This window comes from Miscanthus floridulus, chromosome 8, assembly GCF_019320115.1.
Source record: "Miscanthus floridulus cultivar M001 chromosome 8, ASM1932011v1, whole genome shotgun sequence".
Taxonomy (NCBI): Eukaryota; Viridiplantae; Streptophyta; class Magnoliopsida; order Poales; family Poaceae; genus Miscanthus; species Miscanthus floridulus.
In genome coordinates this window covers 122883211-122902764 of record NC_089587.1, presented here as the reverse complement: position 1 = coordinate 122902764, position 19554 = coordinate 122883211, and the positions used below count along the sequence as shown (strand labels likewise).

At 43.8% G+C, this 19554-nt stretch overlaps 1 protein-coding gene and 1 pseudogene across 2 annotated transcripts; both read left to right on the top strand.

The window, feature by feature from the left end:
• The first annotated feature begins 368 nt into the window (after positions 1 to 368).
• LOC136473457 (aminopeptidase M1-B) lies at positions 369 to 10295 on the top strand. Of its 2 annotated transcripts, XM_066471099.1 has the most exons (19): positions 369 to 727; positions 808 to 953; positions 2536 to 2638; positions 2830 to 3016; positions 3119 to 3212; positions 3352 to 3505; positions 3636 to 3740; positions 3829 to 3945; positions 4729 to 4842; positions 5644 to 5826; positions 6349 to 6643; positions 6719 to 6840; positions 6941 to 7038; positions 7276 to 7453; positions 7528 to 7642; positions 7743 to 7810; positions 8322 to 8399; positions 9649 to 9726; positions 9816 to 10289. In XM_066471099.1, exons 1-19 carry the CDS (start codon positions 518 to 520, stop codon positions 9999 to 10001), a joined length of 2631 nt encoding a protein of 876 aa, XP_066327196.1. In that variant the 5' UTR covers positions 369 to 517; the 3' UTR covers positions 10002 to 10289. The 2 variants fall into 2 exon arrangements, with proteins under 2 accessions (XP_066327196.1, XP_066327195.1); XM_066471098.1 differs by having other exon boundaries at positions 387 to 727; positions 6349 to 6840; positions 9816 to 10295.
• Positions 10296 to 12999: 2704 nt separating this feature from the next.
• On the top strand, positions 13000 to 16308 carry LOC136473456 (uncharacterized; annotated as a pseudogene).
• Positions 16309 to 19554: the final 3246 nt, after the last annotated feature.

The following is a 19554-nucleotide window of genomic DNA, read 5'->3' as shown; positions in this document are numbered from 1 at the left end:
GCCGGACCGACGGGAATCGGCGGGACGAGGAGGAAGAAGAGGGGCGGTGGGAACCGGCGGGACGACGCGGAGGCAGGCGAGGACGCGAAGGAGGGCGGATCCGCGAGCTCCGCGGCCACGATGGAGTCCAGGCGGCTCGTCGGACCGGACCTCGCCGGATCCCGCGGACGGCGGCGGCGGGGTGGCGGCGGCGGTGTGGCAGTCGGGTGTCGGGCGTGGGGAATAGGAGCCCCTGGTTCCTGGGGGCCTCCAACTAAATTTTGGAAGGTCTCCTAAAATGGAAGTCCAAATAGAAAGTCCATTAAAGTAGTTTTTTTTGCTTGAGCTTCTAAAAATAGAATAGGGACCTGTTTAGAGACTCCACTGGAGTTGCTCTCACATAGTTACAGTGGTCCCCTGCCTGCCGTGCCGTCGCCGTTTCCGCACTTCTCTCGTCCCACCAGTCCACCTCCTCCACCGCCGCGCGCCGCCCGCTCCTCCGCCTCCGCGAGGTTGCCCTTCCTCGCCACCAGCGGCAATGGCGGCCTCGCCGGACCAGTTCCGGGGCCAGGCGCGCCTCCCGCACTTCGCGGCCCCGCTCCGCTACGACCTCCGCCTCCGCCCGGACCTCGCCGCGTGCACCTTCACGGGCGCCGCGGCCATCGCCGTCGCCGTGTCCGCGCCCACCCGCTTCCTCGTCCTCAACGCCGCCGAGCTCGACGTCGATCGCGCCTCCATCCGCTTCCAGGCGAGCGCTCGCGGCCCCCATCTTCTTTCGATCGAGTCTCTTCTGATCTTACTGACTTTTTTTTTTGGTTGTTGTTGCAGGATTTGGCGCCGACAGATGTGGCACAGTTCGAGGAGGATGAGATCCTGGTCATCGGCTTCGACCGGGACCTGCCCCTCGGCGAGGGCGTGCTCACCATGGACTTCACCGGGACGCTCAACGATCAGATGAGGGGATTCTACCGGAGGTACGCTGCCTCTTACTGTACTAGTTTCTTGTGCATGCCAGACTCCAATTATTCCTAGTTGGTATGTACTCCCGATTGTTAGTTTCAGTGGTGACAAATTCGTGTTTGGGACCAACCGATACAGTTGCTTCACTAGCACGCCAATTGTGTACACCAGGGACATCTGGATGTGTTCTTGTTGCCATGCATATTATGCGAAAAATGTGAGGTAGTTACAGAGCAGTGACTGATATCTTAGAATCTGTAGTGTCACAGTCTTGATCTGGTAGTCCGATCATGATTCTACTTCTACCAACTACCATCGGTTTTGTGTTAACTTGAAATTGGTCTTTATTCGTTCAAGATTTTTTTTTTTTTGTTATCCAGAAAACTGTCACAAGAATTTTAGCCAGGATGCTGATCCTCATTCCCTGCCCAATATGTCATCTGTACCTTCTGCTAGTCACCATACCAGCAATCACACACAGTGCCCCAGGACCTATTCTCCACCTACCTTTCTGGCTGGTGTAGCTTGCCAGGGATTCTTGTTGCCACTCTGCTCCATTTCACCTTTCACTGTTTTCAAGTTCCATGGCCATTGGATCCACCGTGTGCTGGATCCTTAGCCAGCACTGGTCCTTGCAACTCCTATCTGCTGCCATCCTTACTATATGGGAGTGTTGGTCGCCTTCTCCTCTTTGCAGTCCAGCAGTCCTTCCTCCGCCTCCCTGCCACTGGCTCCACATCTGTGGAGATCAAGCTCATGATCCCCTTTTCTTGCGCCTCTTTGCTGTCTCTCTCTCACTTCCTTCTCCATGCTCTACCCCTGGTGGTGTTGGTGATGGAGGGAAGGGGAGCCTGTGATGATGGTTAACAGGCAATGCAGACAGTGGATAAAAGGAGGTAACATAGGGAAGATTGTTGTATAATTCTTGGCTTCACCTGTAGACTAGGTGCTCTAATCAATGCCCAAGGTAGATCATCATCTGATCATCAGGCATCTCCTGTTTAGAAGAAGCTCTGATCAAACCATCGCACAAAAACGTTTGGTTGAATTCATCTTAATTGATTCCCTTCTGACTAGATAACTTGTAAACTTGGAAATAGACAACTGACTAGTACTCTCTAACCTTACGTAATACTAACCGACTAGATAACTCACATAAATTAACTTGTATCTTTCCATAACATGGCTGAGTCAGGTATTAAACCATGGCTGAAAGTACTGTTGGCTGATTTGTTGTGAGAGAAAAATACTATTCGTTGGCTGAAAAAGTACGGCTTATAAGCCAAGCGAACATGGCATATGTTATTATTGACATATTTAGTGTTGAAGTTAACTAGCACCAGCAGGATGCAGTAAATCTGTGCATAATAACCATGCCGTTCTGACTAATGTGCTTGGAGAGAGACCATAAGTTCGTACTGTTTCTGGAACCTTTATCCGTGGATTTTTAAAAAGCAATATTGTAATTTTGGGATATTTTGATATATTAGTGGTTGTCGAATGATGTACTTCACTACCAAATTTTCTTGAGATTAATGTTTTTTATGTATGAAGTGATCTCTCCTTTTATTATTTTCTGGTGGCATTTCCTTGCAGCAAATATTTGTACAATGGAGAGTCAAGAAATATGGCGGTTACACAGTTTGAAGCCGCTGATGCGCGGAGGTGCTTTCCATGTTGGGATGATCCTGCATTTAAGGTGATTAACATGTTCTTTATTTTCTGAACAATGTTTTGATATATTCCCAAATATGAGAATAAACAAGTGAAATCATTTTTCACTGAGTCTTCATACAGGCTAAAACATCCTCTACGTCGTTTTAGAATTTAAAACGTATGATTCACTATCTAAAATAACTTATTATCTATATATATATTTTTTATTTTCAGGCTAAGTTCAAGCTAACACTAGAAGTTCCATCTGACCTGGTAGCATTGTCCAACATGCCAGTGGCTAAGGAGACTGTCAGTGGATCTATCAAGACTGTTTATTATGAGGAATCTCCACTAATGTCAACCTATCTTGTGGCTATAGTTGTTGGCATCTTTGATTACATAGAGAGTTCAACATCAGAGGGTACAAGATCAGTTTTCACTGTCCATTATTTTGACCATTTGTTTCAAAATGCTTTTCTATTGTTCTTTTCCTAATTCCATTTCAATTTATTTATTTAATTAGGAACCAAAGTTCGTGTCTATACTCAAGTTGGCAAGACTAATCAAGGAAAGTTTGCACTAGATGTTGCTGTAAAGTCGCTGGATTTATATAAGGAGTAAGTCTGAGTCTAGTTTTGATTCTAAAATGTATTTACAAATAGTGAGGCCAAATGGGGCTGAAGATTTTTTTGATAATTCGAGTTATTAATAGATGTACACTGGGATCAGGATTACTAATGGCATTTTCTTTCCTAGTTATTTTGCCACTCCTTATCCACTACCTAAGTTGGATATGATTGCTATCCCGGATTTTTCTGCTGGGGCCATGGAGAACTATGGGTTAGTCACTTACCGAGATACAGCTTTGCTGTATGATGAGCTACTATCATCAGCATCCAACAAGCAACAGGTTATAGATATATTTAAATCAAATCCATTTATTTCATTTGCTAATAATTGATGACTGTTGCCTAGATTGCTTTGCTACAATTATAACCAAGTATATCTCCTCTTTTCCCCTTGATATCTTCTCTACTTAGGTAGCAATAACTGTTGCACATGAGTTGGCGCACCAATGGTTTGGCAATCTTGTGACCATGGAATGGTGGACTCACTTGTGGCTAAATGAGGGTTTTGCTTCCTGGGTAATCAATCCTTCCACCATTTTTGAGCAATTTATAGCCTATTTCTGTGTAGCGCTAATTCCTTTTTGTAAATCCTGTGTTTCAACAGGTAAGCTATTTAGCAGTAGAATCTTTATTTCCTGAATGGAATAACTGGACACAATTCCTTGATGAGACGACCTCTGGCCTCAAATTGGATGCACTTGCAGAGTCTCATCCTATCGAGGTATTCTTCATTTTTTTAATGAAGAGTTATTCTTCATTATAGGCCCAGTTCCTGTTGATGGAATTGGCTGCTTTTCATTTTTCTGCATTATATTTTGTGTAAAAGTATTTCTGGTAGTTCTACAACTGTTGTGGCAAAACATTTCGCTGGCGATATGGAATATAGACAATAAGATACATTTAACTTAAATAGAATCAGACACACATGGCATGTACAGTGATTGAATCATTGCTGCCCTTGATGTTATTATGGTTCAATCAATGTTCGGAAATTTAGATGAACTTTTATTTGAACTATTCGTCTTAAATGCAGCATGCATATGCGTGGTAACTTGGGCTGTATAGCTTATGTAGTCTCCAACAGGCATGATTCTCGTGTAGTCGTGTACACATACCTGATAGCAATGGAATGTTTGCAGATGTAGGTACATCTCTTTGCCTTTTTAAGATGATCTGAGGGCATAAGACGAAACCCCAGCTGCCTTTCTCATCTCTTCACTACTGCCATCTTCTCCAGTTGTACCATTCCCATCTCTGGCAGTGCTGCCAGTCTCCTCTGCTGTCTCCTTACCAACCACCTCATGTCCCATCTACCATGATGGATTTTTTGCTTCCTGTTGGCTTTGGGTGTCTCCAGCTCTGGAGGAGCTGACACCTCCGCTATAGAGTCTTACATTATACTTTTAGAGAACTTCAGCAATGTGCCAATATATTGTCAATTTCAGCATTCCGTAGTGTTTCTGATTTCACAACATTAGCATGTCCATTTGCCCTGTTTGTTCAGGTTGAGGTAAACCATGCCAGTGAAATTGATGCAATTTTTGATTCCATAAGCTATGACAAGGGTGCTTCTGTTATTCGTATGCTACAAAGTTACCTTGGTGCAGAGCGTTTTCAGGTATGATGTTGTTTCTCCTATGAGTTCTATCCTATTCTGTATCTTTTCTGGTGGAGCATTGCATCTTATCCTCCCTTGCACATTATTCGTGTCATTTTCTTCTTAAATAAAGGGCAAGTACATTGTCACATGTTAGCGGTCTCATAAGTTGTCTCCTGCAATGCCACATAGTATTTTAATGACATGGATGAGATGGAGGGAGGTGAGAGAAACATATCGCTGTTTCGCAAAGCAACTGCCCTTTAAGCTAAATTTTAGTACTGTGAGACTACTCTGCCACCATTGTACAAATTGTCATTGCAATGCAACTCATATCATTCGATTTCTATGCACAAATTGAAGGGCTGTAGAGTTACTACAAATCATCTACAACTCTACAATACAACTCATTGTAGAGGTTGTCTGGTTGTGTTTTTGGGTGTGTTGGGGATTGGGAGTTTACTCCCTCTCCCTTGTACTTTCCTCTGTTATAAATGAAATTATAAGCAGCTCCTGCATGTTTGAGAAAAAAAAGATCTGGTCTGGTAAGTTGTCTCTAAATTGCGTGTCATTAACTACAAGGCTACTTGTCGCTGCATCTATGCTAAGGATATCCTACCGAATTTTTAAGATAGCTTTAATTAGTGTATTCCTTAATACAAGTGAAATGACTATTTGTTATGTTTCTAATTTATTACGTTTGCATACAAGTGAAATGATCATTTGTTATGTTTCTAATTTATTATGTTTGCCTATCTGGCTGTGTTCCTACCTGTATTCTTCTGGTACCCACTTTTTTTTGGCAAATGTTTACTGTTTCAGAAAGCTTTGGCTTCATATATAAAGAAGTATGCCTACTCGAATGCTAAGACTGAAGACCTTTGGGCTGTTCTTGAGGAGGAATCTGGGGAGCCTGTTAAGGATTTGATGACTACATGGACTAAGCAACAAGGATATCCTGTTATTTATGCAAAAATCAATGGACGTGATTTGGAACTTGAACAGGTTTGCTGAAAAAACTTTCATTTTCATATTTGTCATCAGTAATATATTACTTGTTGGTTTTTCAACTTCTATTTTATTTGGCTATATGATGTATCTGACCTGGTCACTTGGTCGTTATTTCTTGTTTCTGGGACCTCTATTTTCTTGGTTTGTTTGGACCATCAAATAGTTTCTTATAGTCAGATAACATGGAACCTGTTTTTCATATTGACTTCAGAATAATATTAATATTATCATGATAATATTAGTGTTTCTTTCCTTTGCCTTAGTTTTCATACATCATCTGTTTGTATGTATAGCACAAAGTGAAGCCATTAAGATTTTTACATCAGGATTGTCAGTTGTTTGACCTTGAAAGTCGAAACAGTTTTGTTACCTTGCCATATTGTCTGTGATGTCATTTCTGAGAAGAAAGCCAATCTTTACAGTTCACAACATGAACCAGCAAAATGCACCTGCTTGTCCATCTCAGTGCTTATGTTATGCTGAAAGGTTGTTGATAAGTCATTTGTCCCCTTACAGGCACAGTTTCTGTCTGATGGATCCTCTGGTCCTGGCATGTGGCTTGTTCCTGTAACATCATGCTGTGGCTCATATGATGCACAGAAAAAGTTCTTATTGAAAGATAAAACGGATAAGATAAATATTGAAGAATTTGCTGCCTCTCAAAGTGCTGATGGGGAGAAGAATCAAAACATTTGGATCAAATTGAATATCAATCAAACTGGATTTTATAGAGTGAAGTATGATGATGAACTTGCAGCTGGACTTGTAAATGCAATCAAAGCGAAGAAGCTCTCATTAATGGATAAGATTGGTAAAGATAAGAAAAATTTAGCGCTATTGTATACTTTTTCAAGGTTTTTGACAAGGTGTCACATTCTTCTTGCAGGTATCGTGGAAGATTCATATGCGCTCTCTGTTGCTTGCAAGCAAACACTGACGTCATTGCTGCGACTGCTGAATGCTTATAATGATGAGTCTGATTACACTGTACTTTCACATGTAACCTCTGTAAGTAATCTTGCACCTCCAGTGGATTCTAAAACCTTATATCTCCAAATCAATTCTGTGGCATTTGAATATCAGATTCATGTGTCCTCTTTCTTGGCAGGTATGCTTAAGCATTTCTAAAATAACAGTTGATGCTACTCCTGACTTAAACAAAGATATCAAACAGCTTTTGATCAACCTTCTTCTCCCAGCTGCCATGTATGCCAATAGGCTTCATATTTTACTTGTTTTCACCATGTTTATTTGTGGATTGACATAAAATTGTGTTAAGTTTCCATGTTTATTTATTTGTGTCCTACTTCTGTCTATCCTTATGCATATAAACATAGAACTAGCTTAAGCTTAGTGTTAATTTCTGCTACTACAAACATTCTTGCTTCTCCCTTGTCGTGACTTGTGACCATATTTAAAGGCTCCATGTACCTAATATTTCAGAAAATTAGGCTGGGACCCCAAGGATGGTGAGAGCCATCTTGATGTAATGCTTAGATCACTGCTCTTGACTGCGCTGGTCAGACTCGGACATAATGAAACTATAAATGAAGGAATTCGGCGTTTCCACATCTTCTTTGAAGACCGCAAAACTTCCCTTCTTCCACCAGATACTAGAAAGGTCATAGGCCTCATTGTTTTTCCTTACATACCGTTGCAGTGTTACCTCTATGTCTAATATGCAACGTTGTGCAGGCTGCATACCTTGCCGTGATGCGAACTGTTAGGACCTCAAGCAGATCTGGTTATGATGCTCTCCTTAAAATCTACAGAGAAGCATCTGAACCACTGGAGAAATCACGCATCTTAGGTTTGTGTACACTTTTTCATTTTTCAGCTCGGCGGCAACATAGTTTTTTTTTTGTTTCATCATGTGGTTTATGCTGAAAGTAATGTTTCTTTGTTTCCAGGCTCCCTGTCTTCATCACCGGATAAGGATATTGTTTTGGAGGCATTGAACTTTATGTTTACTGATGAGGTTAACCTCTAAACCATTTCTGTTTTTACATTCATTATATTGCAAAATTGTTCCAAATACTAGTGTCTTCAAGTCTGCACCATGATTTTAAAAGCCATTGAGCATATAGTCCAACCACCAGCTTACACAGGTTGGACTCATGTTCACATAAAACAGTAAAGCAATAGTTTTGAGTATTATAGAGAAGAAATAAAATTGAGGATTGTTATGCTACACAAACCAGGCAGCCTATCAAGTGGTTGGAACTCCTTCAATTGTTTCCTGCACTTCTCCATTTCGGTTCCCAGAAGCTGCTTCATTTTCTCCCATGCACTTTAGTCCAGTATGAACGACAGTTTAATGAACCCGGTTTTAGCAGTTCCATTGCATGAGCTAAATTTTAGTCTGACCTGACTAGGCCAGGCACTGATTATAGTTTTTCTAGTGAAATGTTGTCCCGGTTGTTTCTTTAAACCGTGCTCTGCCCAGCTGTATGTACAAACTTAAATCTAATCTGTTGCTTGCTTATTAGGTACGGAATCAAGATTCATTTTACATCCTTGGTGGTATTAGCTTAGAAGGACGAGAAGTAGCATGGACCTGGCTGAAGGTATGTTATACAGTTGCAGGACATCTAGGCTTGGTTTTTGTGACAACATCAGACAAGATATCATATCATATTTCTGATATATTTCAAAGTTTGCTTCTGGTCTCTTGAGAAATTAGTGTGCCATGTCATTAATTTTGTGATACATGTATTGAAGTTACTCCCTCCGTGGATTGCACTTTTTTTTGGACGGAGGGAGTATGCTGTTTATTTCTGCATTAATGAATTCAGATAGGAATCCACTGCTTCAAAAGCAGTGTTCTGAAAAAAAAATGAATATAACCACTTAGTATGGTGCATTGTCTTCAGACCGCTGCAGGCAGGTTGCAACCATCACATAGTAGATTCCATCTATCTGATCTCTTTACTGATCACATTGTGAATAAAGGAGATGCCAGACTTAAGTCAAAGACATGCCAATAAAAGTTCGTTGTTAATTACATGGTTAAAATAATAATGAAAATAAAAAATAATGCACTTTAGATAGTATCCTTAGCGCTCTGCATGTCTGTACAATCAGTCCCTGAAACAAGTGCAATCAAGTAGAACTGCTATTGCATATTAGAGACAACAAGGCAATCTAATATCTGCACTTGTGTGGCTTCTTCCCAGAATATGTACAGTCAACTATAACCAATATTGCATATTAAAAGACAACAAGGCCATATAACTTATGTACACAAAAATGAAATTCGGTTTACCTGAAATTATTGCAGTTTGTTCATCTGCTATAGCCTTGGCTGTGTTGCATTCACTGTGCATCTAAGCCACCTAAAAATACTGAAATTGACTTGTACATCTAAGCCATCTAAAAAGTAAAGGATGGATCACGAATCATTGCAGACATAAAAGATGGAGGATTCACATTTGGCAAGGGGACTGCACTAGATATCACACATACCACTAATATAAGATTTTTTTTTAAAAAAATAATTGTTACTCCCTCTTTTACAAAACATAAGGTATTTTAACTTTGTTCCAAGTCAAACTTCTCTAGCTTTAACCAAATATATAGAAAAAATGCACCAAATCTGCAACATCAAATTAGTTTCATTAAATTCCATCATAAAACATGTATTGATAGTGCATTTATTTTGTATGGTAGATGTGAATTGATTTTTCTATAAAGTTGGCTACAGTTTGACTTAGGACAAAACTAAAACACCACTCTTTTGGAATGGAGTATCTTATTATTTGAGGCACTATAATTGAAAACATCCAGATATTTATGCCCATATTTGTCCCATTACAGGAAAACTGGGATTACGTGTTGAAGACATGGAAATCGAGTTCACTCATATCAGACTTCATCAAGTCCATTGTCCCACCGGTACGCTAGAGACTTGTCTTTGCTTTTTCCTCCCCTTCTATCAGTAAGTTAGTAATGTTAGCCCTTTTTGTGTATCTTGTGCTGATCAGTTCACCTCCGAGGAGAAAGCTACCGAGGTTACCGAGTTCTTTGCTGGCCGCATCAAGCCATCTTTCGAGAGAGCACTGAAGCAGAGCCTCGAGAGGGTGCGGATCAGCTCGAGATGGATCGAGAGCATCAGGAGTGAGCCCAAGCTTGGTCAGACAGTGCAGGAGCTGCTGCAGGCCAAGGCGTAAACATGTGGTCCTCAAGGTAGCTTTTCCTCAGTGTGATCATCTCATAGGAGTCCCGCTTGACAACAATGTTCTTGAAAAGGTTGTGGAGGGCGTGGTTATTCTACGTTGTATTGGCAGTTGCTTCCATATGATGATGATCTGTTGCCGGAAAAATGATGTAATGACGTTTGTTTGAAAGAGTGGTGTGCTAATTTCATGATTATAGTATTGACAGTAATAAAGAAACGAAAGGGATGTTTCAAAGAGTGGTGTGCCAACTGCCAAGCCCATGATTTAAGGGCATGTTTGGATGCAACCCAGGATCAATTTTGCCTGGACTGGTTGTTGCTTGTACCCTGCCTGGAAGTTGTTTGGTTGGTGTCCTGGACAGCAGCCTCCACTAGGCAACTCCTTCTCCTGCCAGGCAACCAAAATCAATCGCCTGGTGTTGCATGCGTTTGCCTGGGCTTCAATTAATATGACTACTCTCTATTAATGAGCTAAGGGGCCCACGGTCCTACTCTCTAGGCAACACGTTTGAACCAAACAAGCATCTTTCTAGCTGCCTGACCAAGCAAAACCAAAAGCATTCATAGGCAACATGCAGGTAGGGCCTGTTTGGATGGAAGCCTGGAGTACTTGCCTAGTAAAAAGTGTTGCCTGGAAGTTGCCTGGAAAATCGATGGAATCTGCCTGGCCAAGCAAGTTACAAGATAGTTCGTTTGGTTGGAAGCCTGTGCCTGGAAAAGCTAATAAAAGATACATTACATATTTAAAAGCTAATAAAAGGTATAATATCATATTTAAACATACACGGTTATGGTCTGAAAAAACTATTGTGAATATAAAGTGTGCTTTCTTGTCTAATAAAACTTTAATTTCTTTTGTTTAAATAATATATATCAAGACAAATAAAGGATTTAAATAAATAATAGAAAACAATAATCTACACACACAAAACAGTGATTTCAATGAACAGTAGCTGCACCAATTTAATATCCCGCCGGTAGGAAATCCTTTTAGCAGTAACAGTAACAGTTCTAAGAAATATTTGAAATAGCACAGTGCGTTAATGGATAATTCTTCAAATATTTAATAGTACAAGACCATCACATCGTACTTGATTACATGCCAGGCAAACAAAGCAGCACCAGGCAACCGATTTTGCTCGCCTGGGCGTTGAAGCATTGCCTGGTGCAGGCAAGGACTCAGGGTGCAATCCAAATGAGCTCCAGGCAAGCTCCAGGCCACTTGCCGGCCAGGCAAATGAGACCCAGGGCATCAACCAAACACGCCCTACTGTCTTGTCCCAGGCAAATGTTCCAGGGTTGCAACCAAACATGCCCTAAATTGCCTAGTTGTGAAGCTGCTTGGAGTCCGTTTGGTTGGAACCCTGGGCACCAGCCTGGCACAGGCAAACCCAGGCCTAGGAAATCGAGGTGTGTTTGGTTTCTCTCGGAGCAAGGCTGCCTAGGAAACGGTCAAACGGAGTTCCCCATGCCCGACGAGCAGCCCGTTCGGTTGGCTGGTTCGTATCGTTGCTGGTTCGTGAAGAAGTACTGCTGGCTGATTTGTATGAGAGAAAAATACTATTTCGGCTAAAAATTTACAATCGCTTACAACAAGTCATAGCCAAACGAACATGCTGGAGATCAATGCCCAACGAGATTCCTATCTCCGGAGCACTCCGCCTGTTGTAATCGCGAGTCCATCTGTCTGCTAGCTTTTTGCTCGTGATGGAGATATGCCACACTGTGGAAACAAGTGAAATTGATTATTCTTAAATTGCACAAGCAATTCTCCTACCTTTTTTTGAGGGTTCTAAGAGGAGTTTCCAAAATCTAATCCCGATCTTGATTTTTTTTTGGCAAGATAGAAAAACAGCTCTCAAACAACTTCGGGCGCGTTTGGATCTTTGGCCGTATCTTGCTTGGCCTTACTCGGTGAGGAATAGCAAGAGCACCAGACGTTTAGTTGAGTGGAGTTACTTGGGAGCCTGTGCAAGTAAGCAAATTCTTTGCCGAAGCTAGAGAGTCTATTTGGCTGGCTCAGCTGGGCGAGTTTCTTGGTTTCCGTGTAGGTGAGGCGAGACGAGTTTTCTAGAGAAACAAACGCGTCCTTCGTTATCTCAACTTTCAATCTTTCCGCACTTGGAAAAATCGATCCAATTACACGAAAAATATAGGTGTGCATATCAATCGACCAATCTAGAGATGAGTACCAGGGTTGTCAATGTATATATGTACAAAAGAAATAGTATATGATCCATTGCATTTTTATCTTTTAGAGAAGCAAGATTTTAGGGACAGTTGGAGCAACCCAATAAATATGCTCCCAAATTGTTTTTAACCACATGGAAAACCCAACAAATAACCCTGAGTGCCGTGTAACTTTGAGCAAACGAGGATGTTGGTGAAATTTCATTGATTTTTGCAGTGAAATTTAGGTTCACCAGCGAGGGAAGGAATCTACTTATGAACATTTTTATCTATATACTATATCATTATTACTTCACGTGCAATTTTGTCCGAATCGCATTGGTTTTGCTAGGTCACCTTGAATGAACACTCTTACTATTTCAGGCAATGCTTTGGTTTGGTTGGTGGACGCATCACGGCACTCGACTCGGCGCTGGTTCCTTTCCTTACGAGCCACCGCACATCACTTTTTTTTTTTTTGTCAAAGTGAAAATGAAAATGAAAAAGAAAAGATACATACAGCCGAGTGGATAGGAACGTCCACTGAAATTGGGGTCCGCTATCTTAGGCTCTGATCGGTAGAATTTATTGCTGCTGTGGCTGATTTGTACGACTGATTTGTTGTGAAAGCTAAAAAAAAAAAAAAAGTAGAGCTGATTTTAACTTATAAGCTCCAGCGAACAGCGCTTAGCTGCCAAAAAGTAAAAGGTTGGACGCGGCACTATGATTACACGGCATTTCCAAATTCAGTAACCATATCATACGCCGTGCAGTAGTGCTTGTCTGTAGCAAGGACAATCAGTACATGTGAAGAATAGGTGGTCACGGTCAGTGTACTCCACTTCCGTCCTTCCCAAAACCCCAATCGCCTCCACCGCCTTGGCATCAAGGTAGTTGCCGCCGGTGGTCGTGGTCCTGGAGGTCGTGGATCGAGCGAGAGGTGATCTGCCCTCAGGTGACTAGCTCGCTTCCGCCGCTCGTCTCCAGCCTCTCGCTCTCGGTCCGTGAGATGCAACTAATTCGGTTTGGTTGGGGGAAGGTGTCGTGTCGTTGCAGGGTGGTGGTGATCGTGCGCGAGGGTGGGAGTGGGAATGAGCTTCTTCCTGGCCAGGCTCGAAGCCGCGCGGCAGCAGCACCGGATGATGGCGGCGGCGGCGGCCGCATGGCACGCCCACGCCCACGCCCACGCCCCACGCGCGCGGCCTCCTTACCCCCAGCACGCCGCTCTTCTTCTACCTCGCCCGCATCATGCTCCGGTTCCTCCTCCTCCTCCTCCTCTTCATGCAGGCATCAGGGTCGTCGACACGTGGCGCGGCGCAGGCAGCGTGGCGAGGCGCGACCGCCGTTGCGCGCGGGGCGGCGTGGCTGGTTCGGCGACGGGTGCGACGACCGTGCGGGAGGAGACGGGCGGCGGCGACGAGCTGCGGAACAAGAGGCCGTTGGCACCGACGACGCCGCGCCCGCGCTCCCCGTCCCCGCCACCCAAGCGGAGGGCCGTGGCAGCGGCGGCCAGGGCCTGTTCCCTCCCGGCTGCGGGAGGGACGCGGCGCTGCCGCTCGCCAGCGCCGATGGTGGCGCTTCGCGGTCCGTAGCTGCGCGCGGCGACGGCGGCTCAGGCGCACCGCACAAGTCGGCTCTTCCTCCTCCTCGTCCTGCTCTCGCGGGCGGCAAGGTGGACAGCGTCCTTTTCGAAGCGGCGTCGTCACCCAGCGCTGCTGCTGCTTCAGCTGGTGGTTCGAGTTCGATCAGTGCGCTGGAGAACGTGTCTGCTTCGGACGGTGGCCATCATTGTCAAGGGGAGAGGCTAGTGAAATCAACCGAGGCTTTGGGCACGAACGGTGTGGCTGCTGCCGCCGCCAGTGCTCTCATGGACGCCGCCGATTCACAGGGTGTTGCAGGGCCGGGGAGTGGTGAACCGTTGAAGTCCAAGGATTGTTTGGTGTCATCCGTGCGTTTGCTACCAAAGCCGCCGCCGACGGTTTCTGCCAATCGTCGCTTCCCGCCTGGGTGCCGGAGGTTTGGAGCGCCTGTGCCCGCTGGTGATGGCACTACGAACCAAGTAGTGTGTCTGCCGTCGCCGGAGGAGGTGGTGCCTACAGAACGAGATGACATGGAATTTGTGGTTCGTCCAGGATCTCATGTTTCTTCCAGTGTTACTCCGCATGAGGCTACAGCCTGTAGACATGGTGCTTCTGTTCCAACAATTGGGAACAAATGGCATTGCGAGGAGAGGAGGTCATCATCAGCTGTACCTGCAAGCGGTGCCAACGTGACAAACAAACCTGGTGGGAGTTCGTGCAATGTTGCTGCTGCTGAATCTTTGGCTCAAGGTCTTTCCAAAGGTCATAGGAGTGACAGTGTTTCTGATTGTTCTGCACTGAACACCACATGTTCAGACGATTTTGCAGCTGCAGTGTCCGGCGAAGGAGCAGTGGTGACAAAGAAGGTCATGCATACAGCTCGGAAATCAGTCAGGCCTCCCAGATTGATTCAGAAATCTCTTCTCCACACTCAGCGTAGGTCCTTCTCCGTGGAAATCGAAAGGGAAACTGAACTTGGATGTAGTGTGAACATGAATGATATTGAGGACACTGGTGGGTTTACCAAAGCTCGAGCCATTCAGGATCCCATGTGTGCAAACAAGTCCCCCTGGACAGTGGACAAAGGGAAAGGAGGCTGCCTTCTTCGGTCCCAAGGAGAGGGTGAGCAAGAAGAAGCTAATGAACAAAAGGAGGGTTACTGTAAAAGGTCCTACCTCTGCGTGTGCGTTGGATGACAAGGAGGATTCCATCTTGGAAGACGATGAAATTTTCAAGGCCCTAGCTGCTCATGAAACAAAGTTTGAGTATGGGCCCCAAAGCGCAGATGCTAGGAGCAAAGTCAAGATAATCTGCACCAGGTTCGAGTCTATCTGCAGGGCTATAGTGCAAGCTGCGGGACAGCGTTCGATGAAGGTTAGAAGAATTGACCTCGCAGCAGATAAACTGATCAGGAAACTGCCAGGATTCACCAAGCAGGGGCCAGTCGTTGGAAGCGTTCCTGGAGTCGAAGTCGGCGATGAGTTTCTGTACAGGGTTCAGCTGGCCCTCGTTGGTCTTCACCGTCCGTTCCAGGGAGGCATTGACTCCACCAGACATGAAAAAACCGGTGTGCGGATCGCCATAAGCGTGGTGGCTTCAGGCGGATATCCTGACGAACTGTCATGCTCAGGGGAACTGGTATATATACAGGGTCCGGTAAGAAGGATGGTGGAGATCAGAAGCTTGAGCATGGGAACCTTGCCCTGAAGAATTGCATCAAGATGAAGACTCCTGTCCGGGTGATTCATGGATTCAAAGATCAGAACAGAGAGGAAGGCAGCCATTCAAGGGCCAGAGAGATCTCGACGTTCACGTATGATGGGTTGTATCATGTGGTGGACTGCTGGAGAGAAGGTTCACCAGGTTCAAAGGTGTTCAAGTACAAGCTGCAAAGGATCCCTGGGCAACCACAACTTTCCCTGCACATGGCTAAAGCCGTGGTGAAGAACAGTATGCGTCCAGGCTTCATATTTACATGTATGTATGCCAATGATCTTCTTGTTTGTTTGTTTCTTCGAGCACCTTGCCATCTTTAATTATGTTGTAAATTGTCTTAAATCTCCGTATGTGCATATACTTCTACATTTCTTACTTGTGCCTATCCTTATTCAGTTATTCGTGTAACCAGTGGCGTGCTTTCTTACAGTTTTCAGTTTGCTGCAAGTTTTACTTTCTTGTGATGGATTTTGCTATGTTACCCCTAAATGACTGTGAGCCGTGTTGATATTTTTCAGAAAATTAGGATCGGACTGCAAGTACGTCGTCGAGAGCCACATTTGGATGTAATGCAAGTATTACGTCGTCGAGAGCCACATTTAAATGGAAATTTTGTGAAACAACCCATCAGTGACTATACTACTAAAAACGGCAGTAATGTATTGTAGGTAGTTCCTAAAAGGAAATCCACATGTGATGATTATATATACATCTTGACAGTTCTCATACATAAACTATGATGCGTGTATTGTAACGTACATCGTTTTTAAAGCAATTTCGGGTCTAAATGCATATTATATGGTTTCTGCACAAAAAGTCATGGGTCATGTATAACAACTGGATTTCCACATACGATATGTACTATTATATTAGTATACAATGTTTTTTTTTGCTATCTATAGTTTAGTTTAGGCGGCAATATATATGTTTATTATTTGAGATGGGTTTCGAAAATAGTTTGACATCCTATTATTACTGGGATGCGGCTAACGCACGCACGCACGCATGCACGCACACACACCAGAACAACTTCTTAGTCACAGAAAAAGCACAACAGCTTCTTCCTCCTCTACTCCGGCGCCCTTGGCCCTGCCGTGGCGAGCTAGGGTTTTCGCTGGAGCTCCGTGGCCGAGCTCCGGCAAAACCTAGCTCGCTTGCGACGCCACCTTCCCCTCCCACCCGGCCGCCGCCTTGCCCATGGCGCCCCCGTTCAACCTAGCTTGGCCGCCTCCACCGCCGCCAAGGTCCCTAATCCGCCCGCTGGCATCCCCACTGGCGGGCCTTCCTCCCTGAACCCCCTTTCCTTCTATTGCCGCTGGAATTTGGGAAGAAGAGAGGGGCTCGCCGGAACCCTAACACGATAGGAGGAGGAGGAGGCCTACCTCGGCGGATCCACCATGGCATGCCGGGGCCGGATCCGCCATGGCCGGCGAACCCGGCGCGAGTGGGGGCGCGGGGAGGCGGTGGGACACGGGCGTGGGGAGGAGCTCACCGGTCGCGCGCATGGGCGCGAGAGAGAGAGAGACGCAGATGTGCGGGTGTGCGTGCGAGTGAGGGAGGGAGTGTGGGCATGGCTAGACTCTCTTTACGGTCGTGTGTAAAGAAGTCATTACTTTATTATTGCCACTAGTTACAGTGCCTGTTTAGTTCCCAAAATTTTGCAAAATTTTTCAAGATTCCCCGTCACATCGAATCTTTGGACGCATAGCTAGTGTATTTAGTACACCGACGTCCCTCTATCAAGAATCAAGAATCAAAATTGAACTGGTGCAACTAGTGCTCACCTATTTAGGTAATCAATGCTCCCTACATTTCAGGACAAATTTAAATCCTAGAATTTCTTACACTTTGGGCTAATTTTGAAGCAATAGAAAACCCCTCCATAAAAGAACTAAATAATTATTCAAATGATTTCCCATAAATTTTCCACCCGGGAAAAAGTAAAGAATCCTAACAGGATTTGAATTTCTAAATTAGCCCACGAAAGAATTGGGACGGAGGCACTGTCACCGCACCAAATGTACTCGCACTGCAGCCATCGTATACCGAATCTGTGCAACCTCTTTAATTGCGTCAAGTCGTCAACACTCGTGTCGATGGTTTTGGGCCGGTCTATTTATTTTTAGTGGTACTTTGGTTTGTGGCTGTGATGATCTTTTACGCCGATCAGCGCCCGTTTGCGTCCTCGCGCGTTCAATCTTTTCTTCGCGTGCAAATGCAGGAGCGAGGAGGTCCCTCCACCATCACTGCATCAATTGCACAGTATAAATCTTCGGTAACTCACCTCGCACGCACTACTTTTCAGCCATAAAACAATATTTTTCTCTCACAACATTTCAACATAAGTATCAGTATAAAGCCAAAAATAAAAGAGGATGGAAAGGTTTCTAGCTCTGCTCTACATACCCAAATTTTGTCGTAGCCAAACTAGGATGGCTGAAATTTGGCTATAATGGTGATATTTGATTGCAATCATACCAAACCTCAGTAAATGCATATGTTTATCCTATGTACTTATGGCATATAACAACTTGCTTTGGCTTCAACACTTCAGTTGTGTTTGGTTGAGCCGTGGGATGTAGGAAAGGTGTTGTGATGTGAACTATATACTGTTAAAAAAATTTAAAACTCCATCTCTTTATCTCTCTCGAAACAGATGTAAAAAGTATTTATGTTTCCATCCATTTAGAAAAATCATAAAGCAGAAAGCCAAAAGCAAAACCACGGTGCAAAAATTGTATTACGCAAAAACATCTGCTTCTAGAAAAGCAGTTTCAGGCTTCATCCGTTTAGTTGTCGTAATGTCTTTTACCAGTAGAAGTAATTTCTAGAAGCTAAACCAAAAACAACCTTTAATAGTTCATCCTAGCACTTTTTGCACTCACGAGAGGCCAGCAGCGACTACAGTTAGCTTGGTGGCAAAATTTGGTAAGAATATTGAAATTTGGCTTCTACGCAAATTAAAGTCTAAATTTATGGAGAAATAAAAAATTGGCTTTACTGTTTAGAGATAGTACGTAGTATCTAAACACATCCTAATATTTCGTACGAAAACCCGGAACCAAAAAAACGAACGTGTCGTTGGGCCAGGATCAGCTGACAGCTGAGATCATGTAGCCGTTGCGTTGCTCGTAGCGATGATCCGACGCGAGCTGGTCACCTGGCGGCTGGCGCAGTCCGTGGTTCAAGTGTGAGTCGGGCCGTGGCTCTGGCTCGGCCCAGGATCGCCGCGTTCCAGGCCTCGTTTAGATCATCTCTAAATTCCAAGTTTTTTCACTCTCTCTCCATCACATCAATTTTTGGACGCATGTATGGAGCATTAAATGTAGGTAAAAAAATAACTAATTGCACAGTTTGGTTGTAAATTACGAGACGAATCTTTTGAGCCTAGTTAGTCCATGATCGAACAAAGTTTGTCAAATACAAATGAAACGTGCTACAGTGTCTAGATTGCAAAAATTTGCAATCTAAACAAGGCCCCATTATCATTAGACTTGACCAGATGGACAAATTCTTAATTTGTTCTATCTGTATAATATTAGATTCGTATTAAGAAACAACAAAATGTTATATGTGGATCTTATTCTTTTTTAATCATGGCAGCATATAATATGCATTAAGGCATCGTATGGATGCCCATGCATTCACTTCAATCCACGTGTGTTAGGGTAGTTTTGTGTAGAATTTAAAATTCCACACCAAACCACCCAAACACACATGGATTGAGGCCTTGTTTGGATGCATGTGTATTCACCTCAATCCACATGTGTTGAAGTAAAATGGAACATAACTTAGTTTAATTTCACTCCAATACATTTCAACACATGTGAATTTAGATGAATATATGCGCATCCAAACAAGGCCTGGAGTGAATATATAAACATCTAAATAAGGGCTAAGCAGCTTGCGATAAAATAGAGGATTTATTGTTGATCTTGCAAAAACAACTAGGGGGTGTTTGGATTCCTTCATTTTGGAGGAATTGAAATCTACTTCATGTATTAGGTTATTTGGTTTGGAATTTGACATTCCATAACTTTCTTAAGCTCATAAATAAGCCTATCTCAAATTCATAGGGTG